At 37.4% G+C, this 17,642-nt stretch overlaps 1 protein-coding gene across 1 annotated transcript in view; it reads right to left on the bottom strand.

The window, feature by feature from the left end:
* Positions 1-1,056: 1,056 nt before the first annotated feature.
* SNRK (SNF related kinase) overlaps positions 1,057-17,642 on the bottom strand; it is a 152,617-nt gene continuing 136,031 nt past the window's right edge. The window contains exons 5-6 of the mRNA XM_053714267.1: positions 17,216-17,350; positions 1,057-16,296 (exon numbers count right to left, since the gene is read on the bottom strand). Of these exons, the coding sequence (XP_053570242.1) occupies positions 15,087-16,296; positions 17,216-17,350 (1,345 nt within the window). The 3' untranslated portion in view covers positions 1,057-15,086. The remainder of the gene's footprint in view (positions 16,297-17,215; positions 17,351-17,642) is intronic.

Here is a 17,642-nt window from a genome sequence, read left to right on the forward strand (position 1 = left end):
GTCAACGCTGGTTGCTTATAGGAGCTGTTAATCTGAGTCTGGATGGTTTCGCAAAGACTCTCCCTGCATCTCCAGACTCTAACTTTCATTAATGCTCTCACTGAGAGGCTGACAAGACTACTTAAAACTCCAGTTCCATCCCAAAGGGCAGGTACCCCTTATAAAGAACTATTCCATAAAAACTTCTGACACTTCTCTGCTAACCTCCGGTGACGAAAGGCAAAGAATGACTGGGGGATGAGGGAAGTGGGGGAGGTATTTAAGCCTTTGGCTGGGGTGTCTTTAACTCCTCCTGGTGGCCAGGTTCTGAAATCCCACAAGTAATGAATGCAGCTGTGGACTCTCCCTGTATTTAGAAGGAAACACATTTCATGCCCTTCCCTCTAATAATGGGAGCAACCATTTTGAAACCTAGGTAACACTGCAGGTATCTGAAGGAGAGTTACTATAAACGTGCAAACACATCAGGTACATAAGTGAAAGCTAGATTTCAGCATGGTGGCAAACATGACTAGGGGGAAGCGGGGCATAAACTTAAAGGGACATGAAACCTAAATGTTTTATTTCATGACTTAGAAGTAAATTGGAAAGATGTTTAAAACATCTATCTACTTTGCTTAATTCTCTCGGTTATCCTTTGTTGAAGGAGCAGTAATGCACTACTGGGTGTCAAGCCACCAATCGGCAGCTTTTGAACCTACCTAGGTATACGTTTTAACAAAGGATACCAAGAGAGTGAAACAAATGAGATAATATAATTAACACTGAAAAGTTATTTAAATTGCTAGCTATAGCTGAATCATGAAAGAAAAAAAAAATAGAATTGGTTTCAAATCCCTTTAATACTATGCTTATAAAATGCACTTAGTGTTTAATGTCCCTTTAATTTGGCTTTTAAAACTTTCTTTTCGTATGCACAAAAGCAAAATTTTGAGTACAATTTCCCTTTTATGTAATGAGAACAAACTTTTTTTTTTATCTAAATGTGTAAAAGGTCACATTGTGACTGTACTGGAAATGTATTGCATAGTCACTAAAGGAAAAGAAACACATGTCTGCACAAAGAAAAGCACAACTTTTATTAAAATTGTGATTTTGGTCAGTTATGGAAGCTCACTGATGCAGCTACAAAGATGCCACTTGATGCTTAAATCAGTCAATCTAACAAGCTTTAAAACAGTTATTCTTACTGCTACCCAAATAACTCCAAGTTCAACAAGATAGCCCATTGACTACTCAATACTTTAATTCTACAGTTCTATCTATACTGTACATTTAGGAACATGTAGCATCACTTATGGGAGATTGTAAAAAGCAGATTACAAATCCATTTTACAACAGCAGGTTATGTATTCAGCATTAGTCAAATAAACCACCAAGTCAGCTGTACACATAAAATTAGCGCTTTCATTCTGTTCTCATACATACAGTTTAGATTCTGAGTTTGTTTCATTTTTTGCTGTGAAATGCATTAACAGTCTTTGAGAGCCTCTTATTTACTTAATGTTTGCCAACCTTATGTTTGTCTTCCAGATCCAGAACTCTAAATCTTATTTACCCTGTGTCTATTATTGGATTAACAAGAGAATTCAACCATAAATGCCAAACAAGAACTTTCAGAAAAGAACTTTAAAGGGACAGTCTAGTCAAAATTAAACTTGTATGGTTCAGATAGGGCATGACATTTTAAACAGCTTTTCAATTTACTTTTATCATCAAATTTGCTTTTTTTTCTCTTGGTATTCAATGTTGAAAGCTAAACCTAGGAAGGCCCATATGTTAATTTCTAACCCCTTAAAGGCCTCTTCTTATCTCAGTGCATGTTCACAGTTTTTCATACCTAGACAGCGCTAATTCATTTGTGCTGTATAGATAACATCATGCTTACTCCCGTTGACTTATTTATGAGTCAGCACTGATTGGCTAAAATGCAAGTCTGTGAAAAGAACTGAAATAAGGGGGCAGTCAGCAGAAGCTTAGATAAAAGGTAATCACAGAGGTAAAAAGTATATTAATATAACCGTGTTAGTTATGCAAAACTGGGGAATGGGTAATACAGGGATTACCTATCTTTCTAAACAATAACAATTCTGGAGAATGTCCCTTTAATGTAAAAATCCTTATAATCAACAGATTATACAGTTACAAAAACTGAAGAAATCATATTTATTAAGTTTATTTTATCTGTATCTTGTAATGATGTTTATCTTTCCTACATAACACCATTGGCTATCTAAAAAGGGACATTAAACTGTTTGATACAAATACAGAAGCAGTGTAACTATGCTGTTTTCATTCATTCTCTGCTTGCAGCTCTTTTTCAAAGTAATTCTCTTATTTTATAACCCATTGATGGTGATGGTTGGTGAAGCTCTGGATTTTTATACTGGAAGTGGCCATCTTGGAACAAACATTCTTGCACAATCTGACAGTGGTGCACATTCACAGATCAATGACAGATGGACCTTGCACTTTCATTTACCTCACACAATAGAACGATGGAGCTTTAAATTATTTATTTATTTTTACACAACTTAAGTTACATAACAAATATAAAAATAATATGGAGCAAAGCATTTAATGCAAAATGTATACAGCTCCTACTCTGTATTGTGCAACTAAACTTTAGTGCACATTACAAGTTATTAAAAGGATGTCACAGATCTGGGAATGCATTGTTTTTGTCACAAGGTACGAGAATCCTTAAGCTTTAGGATGGTACACTGTAAAGATGCAGAGCTTCACTAACCTGCACCTGTAATGAGGTAAAATAGAAAAAAAATGACTTTAAAGAGAGGCACCTGAGGAAAAACAATATCATGGTTAATAGTTACCTTGTTACTGTAGTTCTACCCAGAAGGTTAAATAAACATAAAACTGAGTTTTCTAATTTCATTAAAGGGATACTAAATCCCACATGTTTTCTTTCATGATTCAGATAGAGCATACAATTTTTATCAACGTTCTAAATTTACTCCTATTATCAATTTTTCTTTGTTGTCTTGTTATCTTTATTTTAAAAAGCAGGAATTTAAGCTTAGCAGCCAGCCCATTTTTGGTTCAGCACATTGGATACTGCTTGCTGGCGACATTTAGCCACCAATCAGCAAGGGCTACCCAGGTGCTAAACCAAAAATGGGCCGGCTACTAAGCTTACATTCCTGCTTTTCAGATAAAGATAGAAAGAGAATGATGGAAAATTGATAATAGAAGTAAATTAGAAAGTTGCTTAAAATAGCATGCTGTATCTAAATCATGAAAGAAAAAAAAATGGGTTTAGTATCCTTTTAATACATGTGCTATAGTGAATTTAGAAAGAATAAAAAACAGGTGTTGTCGCACAAATAAAAAAGGCACTTATCACACGTGTTGTTGGCAATTTGCCACTGTGCTTACCTGTACGAGGGGTGGAATACAGCCCGTCTGTGATTTTAATATTTTTAATGCACGAGTGTTAAATATTCTTCTTTTATTCTACTACGGTGTATACATACAATAAAAGAAAAACAGCTTTACTCCCTCTCTATTTCCCCAGTCCTTTTTATACCACACATACAACTGATTTAATAACTTTTGCTACAAGGTCTGATATAAAGATTTAAAGTACAGTACTATGCTACTTCTGAGGACTCTGGGGCTCACAGAATTATTCTGTTTGCTTGTAACTAGCATACAGTGTAATGAGTAATTCATAAAATCATCTAGTGCAAATAATAGGGTGGAATCAGACGGAATTTAAGAATCCGTACAGTATACATAACATTGTCCTGAGAATATTGTTAACATTCTTAAAGGAAAAGGTAAGATTAAATTTACATTGCTTGACCAAAAGTATGTGGATACCAGACAATCACACCTACATGAGCTTGTTGGACATCCCATTCCAAAACCATGGGCATTAAAGGGACGTTTAAACACAAAATACATTTTATAAGTATAGTACAGAGGTTATTCTCTGCCTCCCTCTGCCTAGTCACTGAAATCTATCCTTCACTACATTCTAGTGCTGACCTGTTTGCACATGCACAAGAAGAAGCACATTAGCTCCTTTAAAAAGTCGTACACATACGAGAAAAAGGTCAGTCACGCCCCTCTTTTTAAGTCGCCAGGAAAGCTATTGCAAAGGTTCCGTTTTTTTACAAGGCGAAGCACGAATAGGATTAATACCTAATCCGCTTCCATCCGACCTCTATACTGGTTAACGTCGCCCACTAAATACATATAGTGGAACTATACCAGAGTGACTAAAAGTTGGGATCAACATTGTGGCTTTTTACATTGTTCTTAATAAATACCGTTTTACATACTAATCCCGGAGTCAGACTGGATGTATACTGGTCGCCCAACAGTATAAATTGGGTGTGCGTCATCTCCAGAGCCAGTTCAGGCTCTGCAACACGTGTGTAGCTTTTTGGCAGCGTTTGGGAGTACATTTTACTGAAATCTAACTGTACTTCCCTATTTTATTTGTTTCTTTTTCTTGAGGCAAGAAGATACTAATATAACCATTGAGGGGTGACACAAAGTGGAAGCTTTTTAATATACACAAATCTGTACCACTTTATTATATGTTTTTAAATCACTTTTTAAGCAATTAAATATTATTGCACATGTGAAGCAACTCTCCATCTGATACCTGCAGTGTAACCTATGCTGTATAATGGCATCACCCATAATTAGAGAAAGGCTAATTCAATTTATTTGGTGTTTAGTGTCCCTTTTCTATTGAGTTGCCCCCCCCCCCCCCTATAATGCCTGCAAACGGTATTCCAATTCATTCCAAAGGTGTTCATTGGGGTTGAGGTCGTGGCTCTGTGCAGGCCACTCAAATTCCTCCACACCAAAATAAGTCTTCATGGACCTTACTTTGTGTCATCCTGGAACAGGAAAACAGGATTTATGCTTACCTAATAAATCTATTTCTTTCCAGATATGGTGAGTCCACGGCTTCATCAATTACTGTTGTGAATACCATTCCTGGTCAGCAGGAGGAGGCAAAGAGCACCACAGCAAAGCTGTTAAGTATCACTTCCCTTTCCACAATCCCCAACATTAGATCGAAGGGAAATTGAGAAAAAATGAGTAACAAGGTGTAGAGGTGTCTGAGGTTTAGTAAAAAAAAAACAAAAAAAAACACTATCTTAAAATAAAGGGTGGGGCCATGGACTCACCATATCTGGAAAGAAATAGATTTATCAGGAAAGCATAAATCCTGTTTTCTTTCCTAAGATATGGTGAGTCCACGGCTTTATCAATTACTGTTGGGAATCAATACCCAAGCTAGAGGACACAGATGAATAGGGAGGGACAAGACATGCAGACCTAAACAGAAGGCACCACCACTTGAATAACCTTTCTCCCAAAAGAAACCTCAGCCAAAGCAAAATAATTAAATTTGAAAAAGTATGCAAGGAAGATCAAGTTGCAGCCTTGCAAAGCTGATCCACAGAAGCTTCATCTGTGAAAATCCAATAAGACATCCCTTGTGTAATGAGCCATAACTCTCTCAGGAGACTGCAGCACCACAGTCTGAAAAACAAACTTCTCAATCAGAGAAAAGAGAAGTAACAGTAGCTTTCTGATACAGAGAAAACAGAAGAAAAAATATTAAGTATGCTCAACATTCAAATTGTGCACACACGTTCCTCAACATATAAGAATGAGGACACAGAGAGGGAACAACAAATTCCCAAACAAAAATTTTCACTTAGGGGTAAATAACCGCCTTATCTGAAATAGGATAAAGCGAATCACACAGCAAAGCCGAGGAGTACCTAAACTCTCCGAGCAGAAGATATAGCAAAAAAGAAAACTTCCAAGTTAAAAATAATCTATGGAATGCCATGTCTCAAACTGAGCCTGCTGCAAGACCTTAAAACCAAGGTTAAAATGCCAAGAGAAGCAACAGACTTAAACACAGGCCTGATACTAACCAGGGTCTGACAAAAAGATGACACGCCTGGCACATCCGCCAGACACTTGTGTAAAAAAAGATAACGCAGAAATCTGACCCTTCGGAAAACTGACCTTCCCAGAGAAAGGGCAAAACCCCTAGGAATCCTGACCCTACTTCAAAGAGTAGTCCTGAGATTCACACCAATCAGGGAATTTACACCATATCTTATGGTAAAAATTGCCAGTAATAGGCTTGCGAGCCTGAATCATGGTCCAATGACAGATTCAGAAAAACAGAGCAGCTGCCGATCTCTCGACTTTTAACATAACTTGGAAGCTTGGCGTACTGCCATCTCCAACTCCAGCACCCCCCATCTCCGGGAGAAGCGCCCATTCCCGGGATGAAAAATCCGACTGCTCAAGAAGTCCGCTCCCGGTATTTACGCCTGAAATGTAAAAAGTGAATAAACGAACATGAGCCTCCTCCCACCGAACAATCCACGCCAACCATGGCAAAGGAACTCCAGATTCCTCCCAGGTGGTTAATATAAACTACTGAGATGACATTTTTCAACTAGAACCTGAAAAACCGGTTAAGACAACTGAGGCCAAGCCATCAGAGCATTGTAGATCGCTCTCAACTCCAAGATGGTTATGGGAAGAGCAGACTCCTCTCAAGTCTATAGTCACCCAACCAACAGGCTAGTGTCCGTGGTCACTATTACTCAGGAAGGTCTCCGGAAGCATGTGCCCTAAGACAGATGCTCCTGAGAAAACCAAAAGATTCTGGGTAATGCGGGCAACAATCCCACTACCTCTCACAAGCTAAGCGAGCGATCTACCACTAATTCCCCTCTCTGATCCACAGGGAAGAATCTCATGTCGACAGATCTAGATTTATCCTCTGACACAGAGCCACAAGATCCCCGGTCCACTATCTGAACATGCATATGAGCAGACTCTCAGATGGAATCGAGAAAAAGGATGATTGTCCAATGTAACAACCATTAGACCAATTGCCTCCATAACTTGAGCCACTGAAGGGCCAAACAGAAGAGTACAGAAAGAAACAAGAAGAAAGAATCCTCTATTTTCTGATCTCTGACAAAAATATTTTCAGAGATAGGGAAACTAAGATGGTCCCTAAGAAATCTACCCCTGTAGCTGGCACAAGGGAACTGATTTTCAGATTCACTTCCCATCCATGGGAATGAGAAAAGACAACAAGATCTCTGCATGAGAGTTTGCTTGTTGAAAAAATGGCGCCTGAACCATTATGCTGTCCAGGAAGGGCACCACAGCAATTCCCGGAAACCTGATCATTGTCAAGATAGCCCCCTCTGGGAGCCGTGTCAAGGCCAAAGGGAAGAGTCACAAGCTGAAAGTGTTTGACATAAAATCAAAACTCAGGAACTTGAAAATACACGTCCTCCAGGTCTATGGTCACCATGAACTGACCTTTTTGAACCAAAGGAAGAATGAAACCCCTGGTTTCCACATTAAAAGGACGGTACCCCGAGTCAAAAAAAGTTGAGACACTTTAGATCTACCATAGGACGAAAAAATTCCCTCAATACATAAAACCATTTCATAATAGAAAATAAATAATTATGTACTGTCACTTTAAAAAACAGTACCCCAGGCACAATAAATATCATCTGAACAATTATTATGTATGTCTTATGCATGATTTATTGAAGGATCTATTTAGTATGCAAGATCAAAGAATCCTTGACTTGCCACTCTTCTTAAAAGATAAACACTCTCAAGATGAAGCGGTTCCTTTACTGCTATCAGTAACACCACCACCAAGCAAAAGACGGCAGAGCTCCCTGCCGAACTCACAGAGAAGAAAAAAATTTCTTCAGCTGTGAGAACACCACTCGGTTTAAATTTAGAACAGAAACAGAGGCGTGTCCCGCACCACACTAGCAAGCTACTGAACTAGTCCTAGTTCCCAGAGAGAACAAAAGCGTATGATTCTCAGCATCTCACCAGCCAAGAAGGAGCTGCGCAATAAAGGAAACATGTCTACCGGACATGACTTTCCCCTGCTAATGGAAACGCAATTGAGCCCAAAACTCTGTTTACCATAAACCCTTACCGGGTACAATCAGATAGACACCAGCGTATATATACCTCGTATGGTCTCAAAGTTTGCACTTCCAAACATTAAAAGACATTGTCAAAGATAATAACAACCTCGCTTTAAATAAATCTGAGAGCGAACTAGCCTACCTGTTAAATCCGTGTCTAAACAGAACTTAACAAAGCAACATACAGCCCACAGTTAATAAAATGGGAAATAACTTTTAAACAGCAAAAAGAATAATTCTTGTCTCTTATCACAAATCAGTGCCTGCTCCCTGCCCTTCAAAATATCCTGCATAAAGGATATATATGTCCCAAAACGATGCAGCCAATTAGCTTAAAATATTAAGTGCCATATCTCCACACTAAAAGATAGAAAGGCACTTATCTGTAACTAGCTGTCCGGCAGGAGGACAGCTTACCCGATGTGAGAGGATGCCACTCCTCACAGAGGCCTGTAGAAAAAAAAGAAAACAGAGTAAACCTACTCTGGCTTTCTATCTAAAGGCAGCAACAATGTTAGGAAAACGCAGCAAGGCCCACCTCACAAGTTCCTAACTGCTTTAAAGCCACCACTACTCTACTGAAGAGATTAATGTGGACTACAGCTATACCCAGAACACAGGAAGGATCAGAGCAAACCTACTCTGGCTTTCAAAAGAATAAAATTTTGCTTGTAGCGAAGCAATCCAATTTTCTTCAGACACCAAAACTTCACCTCCTCCTTGCACCGAAGGCAAAGAGAATGACTGGGGATTGTGGGAAGGGAAGTGATACACAACAGATTTGCTGTGGTGCTCTTTGCCTCCAATTGCTGGCCAGGAGTGGTATTCCCAGCAGTAATTGATGAAGCTGTGGACTCACCATATCTTAGGAAAGAAATGTCCTTCCCCAAGCTGTTGCCACAAAGTTGGAAACACTCCATTATCTAAAAAGTCTTTGTATTCTGTAACATTAAGATGACCCTTAACTGGAAACATAAAAAACAGCCTTAGACAATTTTCCCTCCTCCACTAAACATTACAGTAGGGATTATGCATTCTGGTAGGTAGCATTCTCCTGGAATCTACCACACTCAGATTCTTCAGACTGCCAAATAGTGAGGTGCGATTTGTCTCTCCAGAGAACTTTTTCAACTGCTCCTGAGTCCAGTGGCGCCGTGCTTTACAGCACTCCAACCAACACTTGGCATTGTGCTTGTTGATAATGAGGATTATAACTGTGTAGACATGGAAACCCATTTCACAAAGTTCTCGCCGCACAGTTCTTGTGCTGATGTTGCTTCCAGAGGAAGTTTGGAACTCTATATTGAGTGATTAGATTGCATGTGATGCCATAAAGGCTTGGGACGATTGAGGAGAAAGCTGTGGCGTTGCCTAAACAGCATAAACCTTAGAGACAATGGGCTCAGTGGGCAACAATCAATCTTATAATTAAAGAGTTAAAAATGAATCATATAGCACTGAATTGCATATGCAAAACCAAAAATGCTTCAGGGTACAACATGCGTTCTAGGAACAGAATAGTTTGGAAAACAAAGAAATTGTGCCTCAATACATAAAAACTATTTCATAATAGAAAATAAACATAATTATGTAATGTCACTTTAAAAAACAGTACCCCAGACACAATAAATATCATCTGAACAATTATTATGTATGTCTTATGCATGATTTATTGAATTATCTATTTAGTATGCAAGATCAAAGATCATAAACGTACTCTCAAGATGCAGCGGTTCCTTTACTGCTATCAGTAACAACACCACCACCACCAAGCAAAAGACGGCAGAGCTCCCTGCCGAACTCACACAGAGAAGAAAAAAATTTCTTCAGCCGTGAGAACACCGCTCGGTTTAAACTTAGAACAGAAACGGAGAGGCGTGTCACGCACCACACTAGCAAGCTACTGGACTAGTCCTAGTTCCCAGAGAGAGAGAGGAAAAAAGCGTGCAATTCTCAGCATCTCACCCGCCAATAAAGGAAACATGTCCACCAGACATGACTTTCCCCTGCTAATGGAAACGCAATTGAGCCCAAAGCTCTGTTTACCATAAACCCTTACCGGGTACAATCAGATAGACAACAGTGCATGTACCTCGTATGGTCTCAAAGGTTGCACCTCCAAACATTAAAAGACTCTAAAAGATAATAACCCCGCTCTAAATAAATCTGAGAGCAAACTAGCCTACCTGATTTGTCTCTCCAGAGAACTTTTTCCACTGCTCCCGAGTCCAGTGGCGCCGTGCTTTACAACACTCCAACCAACACCTGGCATTGTCACTGCTCCTGAGTCCAGTGGCGCCGTGCTTTACAACACTCCAACCAACACCTGGCATTGTCACTGCTCCTGAGTCCAGTGGCGCCGTGCTTTACAACACGCCAACCAACACCTGGCATTGTCACTGCTCCTGAGTCCAGTGGCGCCGTGCTTTACAACACTCCAACCAACACCTGGCATTGTCACTGCTCCTGAGTCCAGTGGCAACGTGCTTTACAACACTCCAACCAACACCTGGCATTGTCACTGCTCCCGAGTCCAGTTGCACCGTGCTTTACAACACTTCAACCAACACTTGGCATTGTGCTTGTTATGAGGATTATAACTGTGCAGACATAGAAACCCATTTCACAAAGCTCTCGCTGCACAGTTCTTGTGCTGATGTTGCTTCCAGAGGAAGTTTGGAACTCTATATTGATTGAATAAGATAGGAGTTTTTATGCACAGCAGGTTTCATGCTGCTGCTCCTAGACACTTCCACTTTACAATATTAGCACTTACAGTTGATCAGGCAGAAATGTCACAACTGACTTGTAGCAAAGGCAACATCTTATGACAGTGCCATGTTTAAAGTCACTGAGCTCTTTAGAATGACCCATCTTACTGACAATGTTTGTCCATGGAGTGCTGTTTTTATGCACCTGTTCGCAATGGATGTGGCTGAAAGATCTAAACTCAATTTGTAGGGGTGTCCATATACTTTTGGGTATTTAGTGTATTTTCTTGCTCCTACCTACTGACAAGTCTATTCTAGGTTTCAGGTAACACTAAACAATTTTGCTTCATTTTTTTCCCCCAGTTGCATCGTTTTATAAAGTACAATGGAAAAAAATGTCTGATAGACATAAAAGGTGTTGTGAACATACAAATGCTAAGGAAATTGTTAAATTCTACTCTTCAATTGCAATATCTAAAGAAAAAATAAATGGGTATTTATTCCACTTTACCTTATAGTCAAGAATAAATACTGTAGTGTTTTTAGTGTGGTCTTAACTAATCCATAAATTAGACAATTAATAGCTTTAATCCCTACAAACAAGTAAATACTGGGGAATTGGGATTTTTTCCAACTAAAGTGTAATCCCCCATCCTATTTCTTTGTGAATATATACTTTACATTGTTTTTAAGGCAGCCATGGTTTCTCAAGGCATTTCTTCTTCAGTCTCTTATTCCAGAATAATAATTAAACGGATACAAAATGACATGTGCATTATGAAACACTTGTGCGTTTCGCACTAATTAAGAGATAGCAGAAAGGGCTGCAAATGAAAAAAATAAATTTGAGAATCTAATGGATTCTCATTTTAAAGAAAGTCAAAATTTGTCTTTTGGTCTTGACATAATACATAAAACAAAAAATAAAAAGTAAATGGACATGAAAGTTTTTGCTGCATCTAAAAGAGGGTATTATAATGTATTAAAAGGTTTTGAAACCAGATGTTCAATTTTGTTGGCATATTTGTGGGGGCACGTGACTGGCCATTAATACAGCTGCAAGAGCAAACGAACAATGAATACCTAAGTACACACCATGCACTTAATTATACCTTCAATATTATTTTAAACAGCTTTAATTTCTTTTTCAAGAAAAACAAAAAATGTAACATTTAACTATGAATCGTTCATACACATGGATTAAAAAAAAAATGTCCCTTTAAGAAGAAAAAAAAAATCTTTAGATTCTTTGTTTCACAGCTTTATCAATGTTTTTCCTTTGTTTTTCCATAAATAGCTTGTTCTACAACCATGGCAAAATTAGATTTTTTTTTTCTATGTAATTCTACAAACTCTTTTATATACTTTTCCAGCATATGTACTTGAGACATAGATATTATTAACACAGCATTATCTTAGCTCTACCCTTACACCTAAAAAAATAACCAGATCTTCATCTACATAACGTTGCCAGTTACATCATATACACATACAGAAAAATACAAGAGTAAGTTGCTTCTCACAATATTTAATTTGCACACTAATGTAACTATATGCAACTTCTGAAGACAAGATATAAGGAGGGTATGCAAAAGGTTTAGAGCACATTAATAGTTTGGTCCAATATGTTAAATGTAGTGGTCATCTTCTCCCTTTATTTTGAGGGCAAAAGAACATAACAGACACATGCATATCATTCGCTTATGGACAACCGCTGTATGTCCAACCATACTTATCTAATAAGGCTATTTTACATCTATATGCAGCATAAATCATCAACACAGCCATTCATAATTGAGCACCATATATACATATGTATATATACATATAAACAGTTTGAATCAGCAGACACGTGGGATTAAAATGTCATTCCAAGGCTGCACATTAACATTATTTACAAAGCTTGAGGGAAAAAAAAAAAAAACAGCTGCAACATAATTTATTGCCAATGCCCCTTTGGGAAAAAAAAATGCTTATATCATACATTACAGTTTAATATGTTAGATCTCCTCTGTTCATTTACAAAATCCCTGGTTAAGGATTTGAAGCTAAATATGTTCTATGGCTTCACTGTGTCTCAAAAATATTGCATTAAATTAATAAATAGAAGTCAAACAAAGCTTTAAGTAAAAAGCAGTGTTAAATTGATTGAAGATGTTTGGTTAATGAACCCTTTATATTCAATACAGCTGTACAAGTGTCAGTGTTACACGCTAATAGAATTAAAAAAAATATATATCAACAAAAAAAGCTGGAAAAAGATGCAGTTTAGGAGAACCAGTGTATAACTACATAATTTTGTTCCAAGTTAATGCTCTTTGGTAGTCTTGTTATTTGTGTTTTTTACGTACATATTTTTTCTAACCAACAAGGACATAAACAGGGCAGAACACATGGTTAAGGTGCCTCTGAAGATTGCAGTGGTGCTACATTTGACCAGATCCATTCTTGTTGTACTAGCGTGCGTAATAAAATATTAGAACGCCTTGTAAACAGGATAAATGCACGTGGCCTGCTCGGAAACCAGGGAAAAGAAATGGCTATCCCTTTTATAGCTGAAATGCGAACAAAGGCTTGTAGGACACAATTCAATACATTAGACAGATTGGTTTTGGTCAGACTTCTATACAGTATGTAATGATAGATGAACAGCTTATTTATTTACCCCTCAGCACTAAAGAAATATGTACAATGACTAAAAATGAGGGGCAGTTCTGGAATTGTGGATATTTTCAGAAAACAGAAAAGTGAGTGGATGAACCTTAAAAGGGACATAAAACCCAATTTTTTTCTTTCATGATTTACATAGAACATACAATTTTAAACAACTTTCTAATTTACTTCTATTATCAAATCTTAGTTTTCTTGTTATCCTTTGTGGAAAAGCAGAAATGTAAGCTCAAGAGTGTGCACGAGTCTGCAGCACTACATAGCAGCAGTTTTGCATCAATGTTTTACATTAGCAGGGGCACTAGATGGCAGCACTATTTCCTGTTGTGTAGTGCTTCAGGCATGTGCACGCTACCTACCTAGGTATCTCTTCAACAAAGACTAACATGAAAATGAAAATAAATTGAAAGAAATTTTTTGGGTCTAATGTCCCTTTAATTTAAACAATACATTAGACATCTGTTAATGCTTTTTGAAAGCCATTATAACTTTCCTTACTATATATAATAAATGATAGAAAGCTGCAACATTGATAGAACTATGGATTCTGGGAAATGGATAATATAAAACGAAAATAAAAAATGAAAGGGAAAAGGAAAAGCCTCATTTCCCTCTTTCAATACTTCGGAGCTAGTATAAAAGGCAAATAGCTTAATTAATCCTAAATGTAAACAGGATAAAATTAACGGACATACATAGCATGTAAATGACATGAACCCAAGCCAAAAAACAAACCAAAGAAAACCCAAACAGAATTAACCAATCACATAAGTTAAATTTGTTAAAAATATTTTCATATTAAGTTTCCTTTATTTAAACGGATACTGACACAAACACTTAGACTTGAGGTTGAAGAATTTTTTATATTCTTCACACCCTTGAGTTTTCCTGATTTGATAGGTTTGTTAATGATCAAGACTCCAAAGGCACACTTGAATTTTTAATTTTTCTACTACACTCTGAGATTTGTCATTGCTTACTAACAGAAACGAAGATCAGAAAATCCTTGGCAACATTTGCTTACTTTTGTGCCATTATTATTATTTATTTTTCAAATCAGAAAAACTCCAAAGTTGAAAGTGGAATAGCGTAATTTCTATAGTCTTCACAATAAATTTCAGTGTCAGTACCTGTTTAAATTCAAGCACAGGACATGACTATTTGGAACACTGCAATTCAGTGCATCTTTATTTTGTGCAAGCCTTGGAATTTCTGAAAAACTCCATTAGGAGTTTAAACTTTAAAACATTATTGCTTTGGTTCTACCTCAGACACACACAAGTATGCCACAATCACAGAAACAAGACTGGAATTAAAAGGTTGTAAGAAAAGCAACGTTTTCTTACTTTAAGTGCTGAAATAAGAGATTTCAAAGTGCTCCTCACACAGTATGTTTTAAGTTACAGATCCAGATTTTTTTTGTGTGTTTTTGATTATTTTTTATAATAAAATGTGAATTTTATACAATAAAAATATTTTTAAATCAGCTTCAAGAAAATATGTATCAGCTAGTAGCAGGCATAAATATAATGCACTGCTAATCTATCTAGCAAACACAAAATTAAAACAGTAATAAATAAATTGCTATTAAAGCCCACATAAAAAAGACAGAAAAAAAAAAAACATTAAGACGATAAAATGGAATACAAAGAAAACATATCACAGCCATGAACATGAAGAATGCCGTCAAGTTTCTCAGAACATCAATCCATGGTTAAATCACATGACAACAATTGGTCTGGCTAGCGGTACACAGAAGTCCCTCCTTGGGATTCCTCTGGATATTCACAGATATTGTTTTTTCACAAAGAGGTAGCTGTAATACATTATTTTTAAAATTCTTGTTCTTCAAGAGTTCTAGTTCTCTAGCACTGTCTGACATTTTGTCAGAGAATAATTTTATGCTGCCTGTGGGTACAGCTTTACTGGCACTACCACTAGAGCTAATGCACATCTTCCAGCTGGATTTCTCCTGGACTTTGACGCTGGAAAAGGATAGATTATTCTGATGGTCGATTATATACTTGGCTCCGTTGTGTAGTTGAGAACCCAAGCATAGACTCATTAGTTTCAGACTTTCTACAAGTTCACCTGCATTTCTAGGCGATTGCTGCACTGGATTTCCAGAACAGTTGCGTGCAGACCCAGATGTGTTACCGGTGTTGCCACCTGATGTATTGGAGGGACTACCTCCTCCTTTGTTATCACTGGGGCTAGTTTTATCAACACCAGCACTACCATTACTTGGTTTACTTTGGCCACCACCATCCCCTTGATTTCCAGGTGGACCTTCACTGCTGTCTCGTCTGTGCCAGGAATATGTAAACCCACTATCTTTATCAAGCCGTCGTCTGCTTTCAGAGTCATCATCACTTGTTTCAGAGCTGCTACAGCTTGATCCCCGACCTTGGCTTTTCCTTCGGTGGTATCTTTTGTGTACAGTACCAGGAGATGCAATATTCATTTTTAATCTACTCAACTTTGGAGGGAGATTTTCGTCCATGTCAAATTCATCATCTGATTCGCCTTCTTCAAATATTTGGTTGAGAACAGGTGCACTCTTCCGGGAGGTGAGGCGGTTTGTAACAGAGGGCTTGCGTCGTAAGACGACTTGCGTTGAGAGAGGGATAGGTTTCTTTTCTTCTTCGTCTTCCTCTTCATCTTCCTCAACTCTAAAGAGGCATTTTCTCCCGCTTGTTGTTGGCTTCAGGCTTAAAGCTTGTGGTCCTGAAACTGTAGGGCCAGAAAAATCAGGAACATCCTCTTTTTTTAATGGCTCCATAAGACCTCTGTTTCTATGCCCATTAAGTACACTCTCTGTGCTGCGAGCTGGTGAAGGTGGAACCGCAACATGAGCTATGGGAGAAGCTGTCAAGTCATCCTCTAAATCTTGAGGCACGTCTATCTTTGTTGGCCAGGATTGCCTTTATTTCAATAATTAAAAAGACAGACAAGCAAAACATAGTTTAGTAAAGCAATAATTTGACCATTATATGAATATATTTCATGAAATGCTATATTTGTATAAATTAACCCTTAAACTGCTAAGACATTTTACACCACAGTGTTAAAGTTTTTTTTCTTCACTAACTGCATTTAAGCTTCAGTTTCAGTCATTTTTTTCCCCTCAATAAATCACTCAAATCATTGTTTTCAACACCAATCATTTTTATAACAACTTCAGTTCGTAAAATCATTTCAATTTTGAATATAAATATTTTTGCAACATTCTTTAATAGCAAAGTTATTACCATTTCAGTGACATATTAAGTTGAAAACTACACAAATATTCTTATTTCACAGAGGGGTGACTTTTCTTATGTTGAAAATAAATGCTGAATACATGGTACTAATTCTAACCTTAGCATAGTAAAAATAATTAACAATATTATAGAACATAAAATACGTGCACTAAAAAAAAATCCTAAATCATCTTCTTTTCTGTTGGAGGATCATAGAAGACAAGAATAGTTGATTGTTCTCTCTAAGTATATTTTTGTTTAATTAGAGAACGAGGGGAGGGTTAACAAGTCTGCTCTCCCTGTAAGATCAGCTTATTTGGTTGGGTTGCCGGTTCAATTAGCAGAATCTGCTAATTGAAACTCTGCAGCTGGTATAAAGAGTCACTGGAAACACATTAAGGGGAATCCAATTTTACAGTACTCTGTCACTTAAACGTGTCTATTGCTGAATCTAAAACTACTTATCTTGTAGTTATGAACATTACAGAACAGTCATGAAAAACCACTTTATTGTAGCGCTTTGTATTTTTATTGAGTCATTTCTAGAACAAGAAGATTCCCCATAACCATGGTATAAAATGTTTGGGTATTTAACAAATACCTGAATTGCGCCTTGATATTACTGGGACTGGCAGATCTTGCTTGTATTTCTTTTTCTTGTTTTTCTCTCAGAATCCGCTCAGCAAGCAAGAAGTAAGTAGCTGTAATGTGGTTGTATTTGTTGGTTTCCAAGGCACTAAACAAAATAGGAAACGAAGCTGTAACATAAACAGGAGGAAATGTGCGCAACAGAGAAAACTGTAAAACTAGATTTTTTAACAGATGTTTGCTGTTTTAAGATACTTCTAAAACTGAAGTTAAATGACCACTAAATACAGAAGAATTGCATAATGATCATGTGCATATTAAAAAGACAAGGCTATAAAACCTACTCTGAATTTCAAATAAACAGTAAAAAAATTCTTGCAAAATGTATATTTTCTCCAATTTTCCGTCCCCTGCATCATTTGACAGACATCAGCCAATCA

Source organism: Bombina bombina, chromosome 5 (genome assembly GCF_027579735.1).
Source record: "Bombina bombina isolate aBomBom1 chromosome 5, aBomBom1.pri, whole genome shotgun sequence".
NCBI lineage: Eukaryota > Metazoa > Chordata > Amphibia > Anura > Bombinatoridae > Bombina > Bombina bombina.